The following is a 15,241-nucleotide window of genomic DNA, read 5'->3' as shown; positions in this document are numbered from 1 at the left end:
ACCAAATGAAAACTTGATGGGAGGGAAATAAACAGAACAGCTAAGGGCTTATCTTTCCACCAGGAGTGACTGAGGCCTGGGTTCATCCTGCCATCCAGGACTTTGGGTAAAATGGAAATTAGCACCCTTCCGGCGCAAAGGGGTCTCCCCCAGGCCCAAGGAGAAGAGAAAGCTGACTTTCTTTGCTGTGGCTGTGGAAGGGGTGCGTTCAGCAGGATTAGTTGTGCTGGGACATAGAGCTGGAGGCTTTGAGATGGAGTTAGGAACCAGCCAGGTGATAGCAGGGAAAGAACCTAGTCCTTCCTAAACCGTGATCAGAACTGGTGCTAATCCTTTCCCCTGTGATGTGCTTGCCCTCCCCCCACTGAGGTGCACAGGGGAGGCATGCTGAGCCTCAGTGACTTCTAAGTACCCTGGGTCCATGAGCTTGCCCGAGGTCACGCGGCCCATCACTCACGGACACTGTCACAGCTGGAAAAGAACCTCCACAGGTCCGGATGGCTTCACTGGCCGGCAGGAACCCTAAATGACTGTGCCAGAACCCAGGTCTTCCAAAGCCCACCTCAGTGCCTTTTCTCAGTGAACCAGTCCAGACTAGTACTGAACCCACCTATCTTTTACAATGCCAAAACAATGAAAAACCAGATTCATGCATGGCCTCAATTGGTTCCAGCTCCCACTTTGATGTGTGAGAGGGGAAAAGAGGAAGCTAGGACACGATCACTCTATTTCTCCCATTGGGTGTGAATTCCTGAGACCCAAGACTGCTGGAAGAAGGAATGCCAGTGCAGGAATGCTTAGCCCCGTGATTAACTCTTACCCATCACAGTTCTTTCTAACAGTGAAATAGACCACAGGCTTAGCCTGACATATGCCCAAGCCTAAATTTTCGCTTAGGCTGTTTTGAACACCAATACTTATGCCTGCTTTCTAAGCATGAAATAATGTTCTTGTTCTCATGGGAGTAACACGTGTTTATGCTTGGGGGCAAAGAAGCCAATTGCTTTATGATTAACCCTGAAGTGAAGCCTAAAAAACAAGAGTCTTACATTACTAGTGTTGACAATACAGTCGAAATGGGCCTGTTTCTTGTTACAAAGTACACGTGTGTCTACATGAACATGTGCGTACATATGTGTGTGTAGGAGTCCAGTCCTGACCGGGTGATTGCCTGCAACCTAGGGTTCAATTTTTAAGTTTGGGAAATGCATTGAGTGTATTTTAACTTGCAAATTTCACTTCTAATTAAAGCGAGATTTAATTATAAGTAAAAAAATTTTAAAGTAAACACTCTTCCTAAGATCAAACACCTTTAATTACAAATAAGCCCATTTTCTTAATCGTTTTTGCTTTAGAGAGGAGCTGGTGGTATTCCTCCAGTGCTGATCTTATTTTGCCTCCCAAATTTCTCAGTTCTCCCCAAAGAGCATATAGGGGTAGAGGATGCACACCTAAAATAGTTGCACGTAGAGCGTATTTGTTTCCCTCCTGCAAACTTGAGAATGGGTCAGGAGGGAAGGCCCGACCAGGTGTTGCGGGCAGCAGTGTTTGGGACCCAGCAGATTCAGAATTCAGAGGCGTTTTTCTCGGCTGCATGATATTTTGAGTGAACCCATAATTGGGCCTCACTCCTCTGGGTTGTATCCTCAGAGTCTCCCCTTCCTGCCAGGTGGAGGTGGCTGTGAGGTCTGACCCTGCTCCCTCATGCCTATCCGGCCACCGTTTGTGACGCTGGTCTTTGTCAGAAATAGACAGCGGCTGTCACAGCAGTTAGAAGTCTCTGGAGTGGATGTGTTTTCCCTCCTGACACCTCTGCTATTTTAAGTGTGTGTGACTGCTTTCCAAGACAGGCGGAGGCGTGAGGACAGTCTGGGCTAATAAGGGATGCTGGATCCTACCCTAAGCATCCCGTGCTAATTGCTCTTTAAAAGCAGGGCCTGCTCTTCGCCATCCTAGAGCTCCCTGGGGGTGCCGGCCTGCCGGTCACGTTCATGCACACAACCCCAGACTTCCTGCAGTGGGCCGGCGTGCGGGCCAGTGCCTGCCATCAGCCCCGGTGCCGTCTCTTTTGTGACAGTGCCCAGACGATGTGCTCTTCCCTCCAGATACTTCTTGGGGTTAGTTCACTCCTGCAGAGCAAGCACGCCAGTGAGGCAGGTTTTTCTAAGAGAGAAAGACCTAGTCCCGACAGGGTGAATCCAAAGAGAATTTGGGCTGGTGCACTCTGATGCGCCCTGACTGACACCTACTACAGTGTGCCGAGTGCAACTCCGAATTTTCCAAGATAAATGGTGAATCTTAAGGGGAGTATTTTATCCTCTTGTGAGGAAAAGTACTTTAAAATGTGCAAAACTGATGAATCAGAGCTTAAGGAAGAGAGACCCCATTCTGGCCAAACTTTAAAGGACGATGTTGTCACACGTTTTCAATGCCGCCTGTTGTGCCACACGAGGCATTTGACCAACAGGCCTCACAGGTGTTGGTAACCTTGTGTGGGAACCCGGTTTTCCTGGCAGGAATTGGGTACTTAGCAAGAACCCGAATTCCAGAAAAGGTGCTGCCTACCTCCACTGGGTTTAACCTTCAAAATCTGGTGAACAGTCATCTTCTTTTACAAACTTTCATGTGGTACAAGCTTCCCTTTAAGCTCTGCTTCTGATGTTGCCTTCCTTTACCTAAAGTGATTCTGAGTCATTAGTGTGATGAAGGAAATACTGAGGCCATTTTTTTCTTTTCTTTTTTTTTTTTTATCTTTTTCCTTTCCTTTTTTTTTTTTTTTTTTTTTTGTATTCACCTTTGACACCAGAGCTGCAAAATAGGAAAGAAGTATGGTCATAATGGTGGTCCAGAGGTGACCAAATCTGAATGCTTTCTTCTGGGCACACTGCCAAGGGGAGAGCTGGCTCCCTGATGGGAACTTGGTATGCTTCCCCTAAAGCCTTCATATTTGGGGGTTCTCCTCAGAGAGAAGAAAATCTAGGGGGGGGGGCATGAGCCTCAGAAGCCAACACCATCTGATTTCTCATGGTGAGAAATGCAGGACAGGCACGCTTGCAGGGAACAGGCGTGTCCCATGTTTCTCGTATCTCTGGCATATCCAGGATTACCCTGAGTCACCCCCAAATGTCGGATAGCAAAGCCAGCTCAGTGGTAATTGGCCGATTGGTGAATCTTTTCTAAATTTCACTTTCATGACTTAACCAAGTCTTAGTTTCCTGTTTTGCAGCTGTATGGAAATTTAGCTGGTCAGATCATTTGAAGTATGTAATCACCTGACATGCTAAGTGTCTGTGTGTGCCCTGAGATGCAAGAATGACAGTCTGACCTCACCCTGTCCTTGTCTAGGAAACACGCTGGAGAAGAAAGGCGGCAAGGAGTTTGTGGAAGCTGTTCTGGAACTCCGAAAAAAGAACGGGCCCTTGGAAGTAGCTGGAGGTGAGCTGGGGCAGTGCCTTGCTTATTTGGGCGTGGCCCGTGCAGCATTAGGAAAGCCTGATTATGAGGCATCTTGGAATTCAGGAGTGCGTGGCCACGCAAACCTGTCTCCGAGCCGGTTAGCCTTACAATTTGGACTTAAGACACATGCAAATTGTCGGGGGGAGTGTAAGGGTTGTGAAAACTACCTTTCCAGTTTTTTTCTTTATTGCTCAAAATAGCTTTTAAATGTTTGGTGTCTAGACTCTGATTTTAAGGAATTACAGCATTCGAGTTTGGCAAAGCTGAGAGCTGAGAATTGTAGGCAGTGATACCGAGCCATCTGCAAAAGTGCTGGCGAGAAGTGCAAATTAATCATTTTCATTCAGCCATCTGTGTGTTTAATGGGCAAAATAGAAATAGACATTTTTCATTTGCCAGTCACACCTTTCCTGATACCAAGGGTAAGAAAATAACTTGGAACCGGATGTGTGGAGAATGATTGCTAGGAGCTAGTGCTAGAGCCTTCTTCCTGCTACTGGCCTGGATTTTGGAATTGGAGGTGGCCAGTAGGAGGTGAAGGACAGAGGGCCTCCTGAGGACCTAGGGGTCCAAACAGTGGGGTGAGGCCCGGTTCACTCCACCAGTGATGTGAGGACAAGCCATTCCCTTCCTTTGGGCTCTGGTTCCTCTTCATACTGGATGGTCCCCAGCGTCCAAGCTGTCTTGCAAATCCTCCTGCTGCTTTAAAAATGACTCTTAATTGAATACAGGTGTCAACAGTTACTGTGTGACTTCTACACAAGCCCTCTTTCAGAGGGTACACCAGTGACCCTCTTTGACCAGTCATCCTGGGCTAGGCACGGAGCCTGGTGTGGATAAGAGGGTAGCCTTCGCTCTGCCTTGGACCTCTGCCTTGCCCATTTTCTTTTGCTGGCAATGAGTGTGGTATCAGGTAGGGTACATTTCCAAGTCCTTATAGGTATTTCCACCAAAGTCCCATATTGAACAAGGGAGAACTGATGTAGTATTAACTACCCAGCCAGGGGCTCCTGACCTTTCTTCAATCCCTTCCCAGAACCTCTCTGTGCCAGCCTGGAGGTGCTTCCCATGGGTGGCCCTCAGATGGAGGTGTGATGAGAGGTCAGCCTGGTGCTTCCATACCACAAACTCAGCAGGTGACACCTGGGCCACCGCTGATGCAAACCCATTACATTTAGCATGGCTGAGGATATGGTTGCCTGTTTTAATAACTCATTTTGTCCTTGATATTAAGATCAATTTTAGAAAAAGTTTTAGAACATATAAAGGTGGTGTAAAACCTTAGCCCTGGCTCCACTAACGGATGATGATCACAGTTACCAATGTTTCTTTCCAGTCTTTTCCCACGCATCCTTCAGCAGTGACTTCTCCGGAGGACAGACCAGTGCGTAACCCCCCCAAATCTCATGTTGCCATAGGTCAGCACTTGAGCCCAGAGTCAAGAGTCAAACTGAGACCTCTTAGTTCAGAGCTGTTTCTCTGCACCATGAGGCACTACCCACCGATCACTCTTCCCCAGTACCTACTAGTGCCACAGCAGACCTGACAGTCCTACCCATGAGGACGGTCACCCCAAGTGGGCTCAGGCAACAATCAGACCATAGCAGCGATGTGAGGCCTCCGTGTGTTCCTGTACAGAAATGGCGCAGGAGGCACTCAGCAAACCCAGTATCTAGAACCACCACCTGTGCATTGCACCTTTGGGAACAGGAGTCCCAGAACATGCTCTGGGAGACCCGGCGCTGACTTGGAACACTTCCTAAGGGATAGCACGCCCGAAGCCAGTGCCTTTAGTTCTGATGAGAAGGCAAAGCCTGAGGGAGGGAGCTGGGTGGGGTGTAGAGATGTGTAGTGGGGAAAAGGCAGCTCTCCCCGGAACAGAAACCAGTTCCAGCGTGAAAGAACAATTTAATTCTGTCAAAAACGAAGATCAGTTCAGGAGGAGAAGAGGGCACCAGAGCTGCCAGTCATGTTGCTTAGTGGCTCATTAAATGGAGTTGCTTTCCTAATAGGTTTATCCTGAACTCTGCCGGGGAGATTTATAGACACATCATAATTATGTGTACAGGAGTTCACAGGAGGAAGGGGGCTTAGAGATCCCCAGAGGCAAATTTGAGGCAGCAAACATTCTGACAGAGTCAGTCAAGTTAGGTGGTTCAGGGTCCGCCTCTGGGAGGATGTACAGAGAGGGCTGGCTGTAACCTTGGCTAAAATTCTTAGTGGCGGTGCATCTCAATGCCAGCTTTCCAAGGGTGGCTCTTGGCCTGGTGTTTCCCGAGAAGACTCGCTGGTGAGCAGTTTCTAGGGGGACATCAGAAGCACAAGATGGCAGGCAGCTGCAGCCCTCCCTGGATGCAGGTCACAGGGGAGCCTGGGGGCACGCTGCAGCTGGAGGGCGCTGTGTTGGGCGTGTGAGGGACAGAACTCACTGTTCCTGTCTTGTCTCCTCCAGCTGCTGTCAGCGCAGGTCACGGCCTGCCTGCCAAGTTTGTGATCCACTGTAACAGTCCGGTCTGGGGTGCAGACAAGTGTGAGGAACTTCTGGAAAAGACGGTGAAGAACTGTCTGGCCCTGGCAGACGATAAGAAGCTCAAGTCCATCGCGTTCCCGTCCATTGGCAGCGGCAGGTAAGGGCACATCGTGGCTTGTGAGGTCATTATACTTAGCTGCATACTTAGCCCATAATCGTGGAGCTCTGACTTGTGCACGGTCAGCTAAGGCTGTTTTTGAGCCATCTGCTTTTGTTGAGAAGACCCAAAGCACAGGAGGGGAAAGAATACAAACAAAAGCAATGGTGAACAGCAATTGAAGAGACGGAGTGAGACAGGAAGACTGAGGAACGTATCAAATTTCCTTTGTGACAGCAGATGTCAGCATAGAAAGTGACTTCAGGGTGTAGTGGGACCATCAGAGATGGCGGTTTAGAGAGTGAACCTGCCAGGACACGAAGACTCAGATATGAGGGAAGTGGAGAGGACAGGGGAGGTGTGAAAGCCAGGACCTTCGTTCCAGGAGCACCCTCCCAGCCACAGCATGCCTCTGCCCCTTACCTTTGTATCTCTGGCATCCTTCACTCGCCCCTCCCCCCCCACCCCAACCTGCCAGCTCTGTCTCCATGTGTCCTGCTGTCTGGCTCTTGCAAGGCGGACATGAATGGACACTTCTCTGACAGTGACATAGGGCTGGGTCTGCCCTGGCTTCCAGCGCTGAAGTAGCCCCCAGTAACTCTGGGTGTGCACTAAAAGAAATTAGAGCTCTGAGAAGGGAGAGTGCTTTGGGAACTCCATGCCATGATGCAGGGGCGGTGCCCCACTTCCCATCACATCATGGGGTCCTCCCTGTCCAGGTCTGTGCCTCATGCCTCACACTCTGGATTTGGCACCAGAGGCTGCAGCTGTGGACATCCTGGGCCCAAGAGGGCCATAACCCAGGGCTATGTATTGGCCGTGGCTGCACCTGGGGCATCCGATCCAGACTGTACGCCCACTTGGGTCTCTGCCATCGGACCCTCCCGGTGCCCAGGCAGGGCTGTGTGGCGGCCATATACCGGCTTCCTTTGACACTGCAGGCCGCACAGGGTGACCATCCTCAACCCCCTTCCTCATGTTTAGAGAAAGCGCTTCTTTTCAAGGCACTTCCCCTCCAAACCCACGAGGAGCAAAGAGTAGAGTTTGCGAGCTCCATCTTGGGCAGGCTTTGTAATGATGCCTCTCTGAACACTGCTGCCACTGGGGTTCCACACCTCAAGTGACAGAGCTAGCCCTGGGCAGGCTTCCTATCACGTGGCACCGGGAGGTCTGCCCAAGCTGCCCTGTTCCCACAGTATGTGGGGGGGAAGAGGGGCCCTCAGGGGACAGTGATAGCTCATGCCAGCGCCCCACCCTCATGCATGCCCACAGTCTCCCTACCCTGTACGCTGAGTGCCACTTTACTGCCAAAGTGAGGGACATCCAGAGGTATGTGATGACACGTGTGGGTTTGGGTGCCGTCCACACTTCCGGTCTGTGCTTTTAAATCCTGTTCTCTTTTGCCAAGAGCCTATGTTGAACATCACTTTGCAACACCATTTAAGGGTCTCTTAAAAGAAAAGCTAAAGGAGAGGGACCATTGGAAGCCATTTGCTGTCAGGCTGCCGTCAGTTGGTTGTCACAGCCGGTGGCAAAGACAAAAGCCACCATTCTAAGGTCGTCAGCACCCTCCCCCCAACCCCCCCCACCCCCCGCCCGACCCATAGCTTGAAATTTCCCCAGAACTAGGGAGATGTGTAATGGGTCCCAGAGTCGATTCCGAACCTTTTTTTGACAAAGTGCTTCTGAATCAGAGTTTAAGTAGCCAGCTTCCTGCTTCTTCCACATCCTGTAGACGGTCTGTTCTTTGGCACAGTGCTGCTGTGTGACCTTTGCTAAACGAGTTAGCCTCTCTGTCCATGGCCTCCCTTATCAGTGAGCACCGCTTTGGGGATGGCCCTCCCTCACAGATGGTCCTGAGGCTCAATTAGTGCTTTGGATGCACTTTGATCTACTCTGATGAAAGGTGCTTCCGAAGAAAGAAGCAACAGGAGCCTTTATTGGAGGTAATAATTTCATATTCTTTCATATAGCTATTGGGAAACTTTTAATTGAAGCATAAAAGTAATTCTCTACATTTTTCATGGAGTAAGAAGTTTTTAAAAACAATCCATTGAAAGCTTTTAAGAGGGCAGAATGCCAAAGGCAAGCACATGTGCAATGCCAGCGGCCCCACATCTGTCAGGCAGACCTTGCCCCACAGAGCCATGTAAACAGCTGCCCTCTCTTTCATGAGTAAAGATTAGGATTACACCAGAGCCGGCCTGTAAATCACAGTGGGTTTTAGGAGGGGAAATAAAAAGCTTGTTTGTGGCATCCAGTGTCTCCGGCCTAAAAGTCGGGTTGGAATGAAAATAATAGAAATGCAAACATGTTGGCAAGGAGCAGAGGGGTCACTTTCTCTCAGCCAAGGCCCAGCATGTGGAGGGCCATCCCACCCTTATGCCCTCTCCCTGTAGCCCCCCAGAGGCCAGACCCTGACCTCAGGGAGACTGTCCTTGGGTACTATGGTCACAACATTCATGGATATCCCCACTCTCTCAGCTCTGTGTGACATTAGGGGGCGACCCCCTCTCTGGAGGGGTAGGATATAGGGAATGGGTAGTTTGGAACTTTGATTAAACTCTCTGTAGATTTATGAGCTTCAAGGCCAGTTCATTTTTTTTCAAGTTACCATTTATGGGTATTCATTGAGTCTCACGTACTGTGCTAAACCCTTGATCTGCATTATCTCATAACACCCTTACAGGGTGAGCACTGTCATTAATTCCACTAAAAGAAAAAATAAAAAGGAAGCTGAGAGGGGTTAACTCGCTCCCCTGAGGTGACACGACTTAGACTGGGGATAGCCCGAATTTTAGGGCAAGTCCTTGGCCAAGATGAGAGGCATGGAGCCCCTTCCAGACCCCGGTTGCTCTCCACCAGAGGATCGCCCCACTGCTTGAGGGTGCTGTACAGGAGGAGGTTTTAGGGAAGCTCAGAAACCCCACTGGGGAAGTCCCTGACTTCCCTGGGCCCAGCCATCAGCCTCCCTCCACCTTGAGAATTGGCCTTAGAAGAGATAGGAAGAAACTTACCTACTAGCCTAAGACAAGAACATCTGGAAAGAAGGCTACAGGCCATATGGGGGCTGTGCTCCCCAGCCCATCCCCCCCACCATGCCCTTTGGAAGTGGAGCCCACTGCTCTCAGCTGCTGCCCTGGTCTCTGCCTCTGGAGGGAGTGGCCTTCAGGCAGCCCAACTTGACAAAGGCACTTGCTCAAAGCTACATAAAACATGGAAAATGGAAAGGCGCAGGAGCACCGTGAAAGGGAAACCTAATCCTACCAGAAAAAATGACCACACAGGGACACACTTTCCTAAAGTCACTCAACCTTTTGTGACATCCAGCCCTACCCTCTTGCAAACCACCAAGACAATTAGGTGGACCAGTCCCATACAAAAATCAGAGTCCGTCTAGAATCCACCTTTAATCCTGCTCTGCCTTCAAAGGCAAGCTGCCAGTCTGTCTCCTCCAGAAGAATCTGCCTGGACTCCTCCAACCCCTGAGACATAGCCTCTCCCCACAGGAGCTTCCAGGGTCCCTGATCAGGCTGTGCAACACAGCTCTTGGCTTAGAGTCCTGTGTGCCTGCTGTGGCCAGCCCTGCAGGTGAGCTCACTGATAACAGAGACACTTAGTGATGCCCCATGGAAGGTGGGGGCCCAGCAGGGCTGGAGGCATGACAGTCTCTTATGGGACATGGCCCTTGTGAACCCAGAACCCCTGCGGTCCAGGTGGAATGCAAGAACAGACAACCAATATGTAGCTCCAGCCATCACTGAGCAGGCCGACCCAAAGGGTACGACAGCTCATGTGGTCCCCTTTCACTAGTCTAGAGAAACTGAGGCTGAAGACAACTGAAATGACTTCAGGGGAAGCTCCTTAGTTGGCCCAAGACCAAAAGGCTGGAATCTAGGACAACTTGCCTGCAGAGTACCTTAAGGCACATGCCTTAACCATGGCCCCTGGCAGGCCCCATGGGACCTAAATGGGAATATGAGGGACACCTGCCTCTTGGCATCAGCATCCAGTGTATCCACATCAAGGAGACTAATGCTTGGAGAGGTTAAGGCCCCTGCCCCAGGGCAGCTGGGCTTCAAACCCAAATCTAACACTACAAGGGAAGCCCCATTCCCCTTACTCTACTGTGCGTTGGGGGAGGGGCATCTGGTCTTCTCCAGAAGGTGGACAGAGTGACTGTTGCTCGGGGAGGTGGGCCCAAAGACTTGGCCAAGCAGGGATGGCCACTGGGGACGGCTGCAGGGAAGCAACCAGCAGGGACCCCAACCAGCCAGGAAGCTGGCAGATGAGAGAGACCCCACAGACCAGTGATGCTTCTGAAGCAGGCCCACACAGCACCAGTGACCCTGCGTCACCCTGCCATACCATGCGTGCCAGTAGTCATCGCTGACTTGGCATCACAGACCCCGATGGCCTTCTGGGGGCCTGAGGCCGACATTGTCGGCCCAGGGAAAGCGCAGTGGTGACAGCGATCATGGGGCCTGGGAGGAAGACAGTTTTGTACCACGTGAGCCTCTAGAAAGATGCTGCCAGACTGCCTGTTCTATAGACGCCACTACCAATTGAGGATGTTCTGCATGTTGTCTTGTTCAATACTCATACCCCCCAGGGATAACAGGTGCCTTGCTTACCTACCCCATTTCCCCGGATGACAGACAAGACACAGAGGCAGGGCCTGGACTCAAATCCTGTGTGGCTCCACGGCCTGAACCTCTAACTGCCCTGCTGCTCGGCCCTCCTGAGGATGGGAGGCCATCTGGGCCTCTGCAGCAACACAGCTGCCCCTGACTTGAGGGCTCCGGGTGTGGTGTGTAAAGCACTGCCATGAGAACAGCTGCTGCTATGCTCCATTTTGCTACAAGCGCCGCTCACTATGGCCACGAGAAAACATTCTGGAGCCCTGAAAGCATAAAGAAAGGAATCACCTTCCCCACTCCTTCCTGGCGGCCTGCGTGGTGCAGAACAGCTACAGTCCCTTGGCTGCATTTTTTTCTTTAGGCTGTGGTTGCCTAGGACAGAGGGATGGGTTTGTTAATAAGAGGTTCTCCTGGAAATAAATCAAATTCACTTGCACCCACCAACCTTGAAAGAGACCAGCCCGTGCTCCATTAACAGTAGGGCTGACAGATACTGATACTACGGGCCTAGAGCCTTCGATCCCCACCTTTTCTCCCTCACTTCTAGGTTCTTAACCTTGGGGCCCACCCTGTGAGCTCAGACTAAAACCTCCTTGCTGGCTCCATGCAGAACAGTGGTTCTCAAAGGGTGTGCCCTCGACCTGCCCAGTCCGATTCCCTGGACAGAGCCCAGCAACCTGCATCTGAATAAGCCCTCCCTGATCTTGACACAGGCTGCTCGGGAGGGTGGGCCAGGCTCCCCGTCCTGCCTCGGCTTCCAGGCACTTCTGGAACTCCTGCAGATCTGGCCACTGGCTTTTCTCGCCAGGGATTAAGTTACAGGCCGTAATCTGAGTTTACAGTGGGAAAATAAGTATTGGCTCTTTGTGAGACACTTTAAAGGGTCCCTTATTCCAGTGACCCCCGTGACCCTGTAACGGCATAGCCCTCCCCCAAAGCTGGCCCTGGTCTCACCCTCAGGACTGGGGCTGGGTGAAGGGCAGCCTGTACATGCTCAGGCACCCAGAGCCGGTGTGAGGTGGACCCCCACAACACTCATGTATACACGTGCCCCTAGGAACGTGCCCTAAAATGGGAAGTCGAGTTCATGTCTTCGAATACTTGCCAACAAGTGCCTTTTCCCAGACAACCTATCCTGTGAAAATGGTCAGGGCAACTCTGTCAGGGGTGATGAGAACAGCTTCTTCCCAGAATGAGCTTGCAGATCTGAGAGTGGATGGGGGGAAGGGGAATAGCTTGCTTTGTGGGTCCCACATTCTCCCCCCTTCCAGCGAAACCTTTTATTCAGCATGGTCCCCACCACCCTCCGTCCTGCCCCACCTGCTGGGCACCCTTCCTGCGCTGCTGGTAGACAGGGCGCCCAGGATCTGCTCCAGGGGAGTCTGGGCCTGACACCCCCTTCCTGCAGCTGCTACACTTGTGCAGCTCTTCCTTCGGCCTCTGAATCCCGCTCCTCCCGGGCAGTCCTGTGCTGGCTGGCTGCCTTGTGGGCGCCGTGTGGCTGAGGACGAGCCTCACACCCCACTGTTGCCCAGAGGCCCCTCGGCACAGGCTGGGAACATGCCCCGGGTGACACCCCTTGTCTGCTAAGAATGAGCTTCACTTCCAAAGCATCTACAAACTACTAGGGATCCATCTTCCAGCTGGGCGAAGCCCTGTTTGATGAAAACCAAGTCACTAGAATGGTTTTGCCCTGTGGCCCTGAGATGTGCTTAGTACTGACAACTGGAGAGTAAGTGTGGCTCTCCAGAGGAATAAGCTAAGGTAGTTCAAAACTCAGAGGCACTTAGCAAGCAAGGCTCAGAATGTTCTAAGAAAGCCTCCACCTTATGCATTTGAAAACCTCTCACCTGGCAGCAGGCACCCCATCTGAAGGAGGGGTGTGGCCTAAGCCGGCAGGCTGGCCCAGCACTTTGGATACAATGGCCCACAGGCAGGGGGGGGGGCCTCTGGAAGACTGCAGATCTGCCAATGAAAAAAGAATTCCCCATGAAACCTGGCCTCAGACTCTCACCTGAGGATCCTTAAGTGTACCCAGGGGGTCAGTAAGGGATCTGAATCCAGACCACTGGCTCAAAACCCATATCCTTTCTGCCAGCCTAGGTAAGCCGCTATGTTCCTGCCACTGTCCCGGGTTCCCTGGGTCCTGCACCTGCGGTGTTGACCAGGAACAGCCCCAGGCACATGTAGAGCAAGAGACTCCAGTCTCTCTAGACCTCATTTCAGATTCTGCCAGAGTTCTGAGCCCTACCTCCAAAATTCCCACCTGACTTTTACCTTAAGTGGACATATGTGAATTCACAGCCATCTGGCGGGGAAATTTGAATGCCATTTCTTGAGATAAAGAGCCCCCTCGGCCAGGAGTCGTCCCCTGCATTCCCAGCCCCCCATGCCCTGGCCTATGGGTGATAGCAAGCTGGTGGGTCCTGGGATGCACTCCAGGCCAGCAGCCCCAGCACCTGTCAAGTCTAAGGCCCACATGAAGGCTTTAACGCCCCTATGTGTGTGAACAACAGTCCCCTCCTGTAGAAGCTCCAGCCTCCAGCTGTCCCATGGGGGAGGGGTGGCGTCAAGCCCCGTCCTAGTCACAGTAACACTGGGAACAGAAATGTGGGAACTCACACTACCCTTGGGAGACTCCACGCAGGAGACACAAGTCGTGCGTATGTGCTTGTTGCTTGGCCCTTCCTCTGTGTGTGAGCAGCCCTCACAGGCACTGAGGCCCCTCGAGGCGAAGCACAGCACCCAGCCCTGGGGGCCTCCGGGAGGGAGGGCGGCAGGCCCATGGCCACGGTGGCCCCTGGTTGCTGAGCCCCCTTCTCTCCTGTAGGAATGGCTTTCCAAAGCAGACGGCAGCTCAGCTGATTCTGAAGGCCATCTCCAGTTACTTCGTGTCAACGATGTCCTCTTCCATCAAAACGGTGTATTTCGTGCTTTTTGACAGCGAGAGTATAGGCATCTACGTACAGGAAATGGCCAAGCTGGACGCCAACTAGGCTGAAGTACAGAAGCAGCCTGCGCCGCGCCCCTGCCTCCGATCTGAAAGAAAGAAAGAAAAATCCCCTTCACGCCTGTTGGGAGGCGGAACCCTTTCATTTCCAGTTTTGCTCATCTAGGGAAGATAAGGTTTTGGTTTCCAGTTTAATTGTTTTTGACCTTCTAAAATGTTTTTACGTTAGCACTGATAGTTGGCATTACTGTTGTTAAGCACTGTGTTCCAGACCGTGTCTGACTTTAGTGTAACCTAGGAGATTTTATAGTTTTATTTTAATGAAATCCTGCTTGACGCAGAACAGCGGGGAGAGCAGTGTCTTCTACGTGTGGCCGAATCCAGGAAGCCTGTTTTGTAACCGTGTGTCGTGGTGCTTTATTGTACACCCAGTGGCGTTCTTTTTACTATAATGTTCCTTTTTTTTCCTCAAGAAGAAAGATCATGAATTTGCAGCAGACTTCATTTTTGTTTACTTTTTGTCTTAATGATGGATTTGAAAATGAAAGATTTAAAAGGCAGAACAGAATCTGTTGTCCTTAATTATATTTGCGATTTGGAATTTGTGTGAATTGATTTAGTAAAATGTTAAATTGCTGTGGTGACTGGCTTGTTTCAAGTTACTGTGCCCTTGAGCCCTAGGTGGACTTCTCCTGTCATAGGATGGGGGATGAGAGCGGCTGCCCCCAGAACCACCACAGGGCCACTGCTGCCTGGACACAGGAGCATCTTCAGGCCCTAATGACTGGTAGGGGGAGCTCATTTAAAGTCTCTCCTTCATCCTTGTGACACTTGGGCAAGGGCGTTCTCCCCATTTCACAGGTGACGAAGCAGGTATACTGAAAGCCATGTGGGTGGTAAGTGGCAGACTGGTACTTGAGCCCAGATCTTCAGAATCTGAGCCCAGCTCTCTCCTCCCGTCTGCCCCCTCCTGACAGTCTCTCTGGTTCATGGACGGGCCCAGTGTCTCTGGGCCGCTTGCCACACGGAGCTGGAGAAGCCTGGAGACTTCTGCCGGAGCTGGGTCGGGCCTCTTGTTCCTGTAGGACAGGGTCCCTGCGGCCAAAAACTTTCCAAGGGCAAGGTGCCACTCCCAAGGTCCCCGAGATGTGCTTCCAGCTTTGACATGCTTTCTCACAGCTGTGGGTGTTTAGTGATGCAGATTACAGCTGACCCTTGAATGAGGTGGGGGTTCGGGGCACCAACTCACGCACAGTTGAAAGTCCAAGTCTAATTTTGACTCCCCCAACACTTACCTACCAATAGCCTACTGCTGACTGGAAGCCTTGCTAATAACAGCCGATTAACCTATTTTGTATGTTACGTGCATTATAGGCTGTATTGCTACAATAAAGAAAGCTGGAGAAAAGAAAATGTTGTTAAGAAAAACGTAAGGAAGACAAAATACATACACCATGTTATACTGCATTTATCAAAAAAAAATCCTCGCATAAGTGGACCTGTGCAGTTCAAACACATCTTGTTCAAGGGTCAGCTGTATTTACGGAGATCCCAGCTGGACGACAGTG

General features: G+C 51.3%; 1 protein-coding gene and 1 long non-coding RNA gene across 5 annotated transcripts in view; one reads left to right on the top strand and one right to left on the bottom strand.

Moving 5' to 3' along the window:
* LOC102960233 (core histone macro-H2A.1) overlaps positions 1-14,310 on the top strand; it is a 79,291-nt gene extending 64,981 nt beyond the window's left edge. For all 4 annotated transcript variants that reach the window (XM_042984339.1, XM_042984345.1, XM_042984324.1 and 1 more), the window contains exons 7-9: positions 3,346-3,435; positions 5,909-6,083; positions 13,554-14,310. In XM_042984339.1, coding sequence (XP_042840273.1) covers positions 3,346-3,435; positions 5,909-6,083; positions 13,554-13,719 — 431 coding nt within the window. In that variant the 3' untranslated portion in view covers positions 13,720-14,310. The remainder of the gene's footprint in view (positions 1-3,345; positions 3,436-5,908; positions 6,084-13,553) is intronic.
* On the bottom strand, positions 6,083-13,560 carry LOC122238011. The gene is made up of 3 exons (XR_006216934.1): positions 12,574-13,560; positions 11,012-11,929; positions 6,083-6,191 (listed from the first exon to the last, which is right to left on the bottom strand). It is a non-coding gene; the product is annotated as an uncharacterized LOC122238011 (long non-coding RNA).
* Positions 14,311-15,241: the final 931 nt, after the last annotated feature.

This window comes from Panthera tigris, chromosome A1, assembly GCF_018350195.1.
Source record: "Panthera tigris isolate Pti1 chromosome A1, P.tigris_Pti1_mat1.1, whole genome shotgun sequence".
Lineage (NCBI taxonomy): Eukaryota > Metazoa > Chordata > Mammalia > Carnivora > Felidae > Panthera > Panthera tigris.
This window is presented reverse-complemented; position numbering and strand designations above follow the sequence as displayed.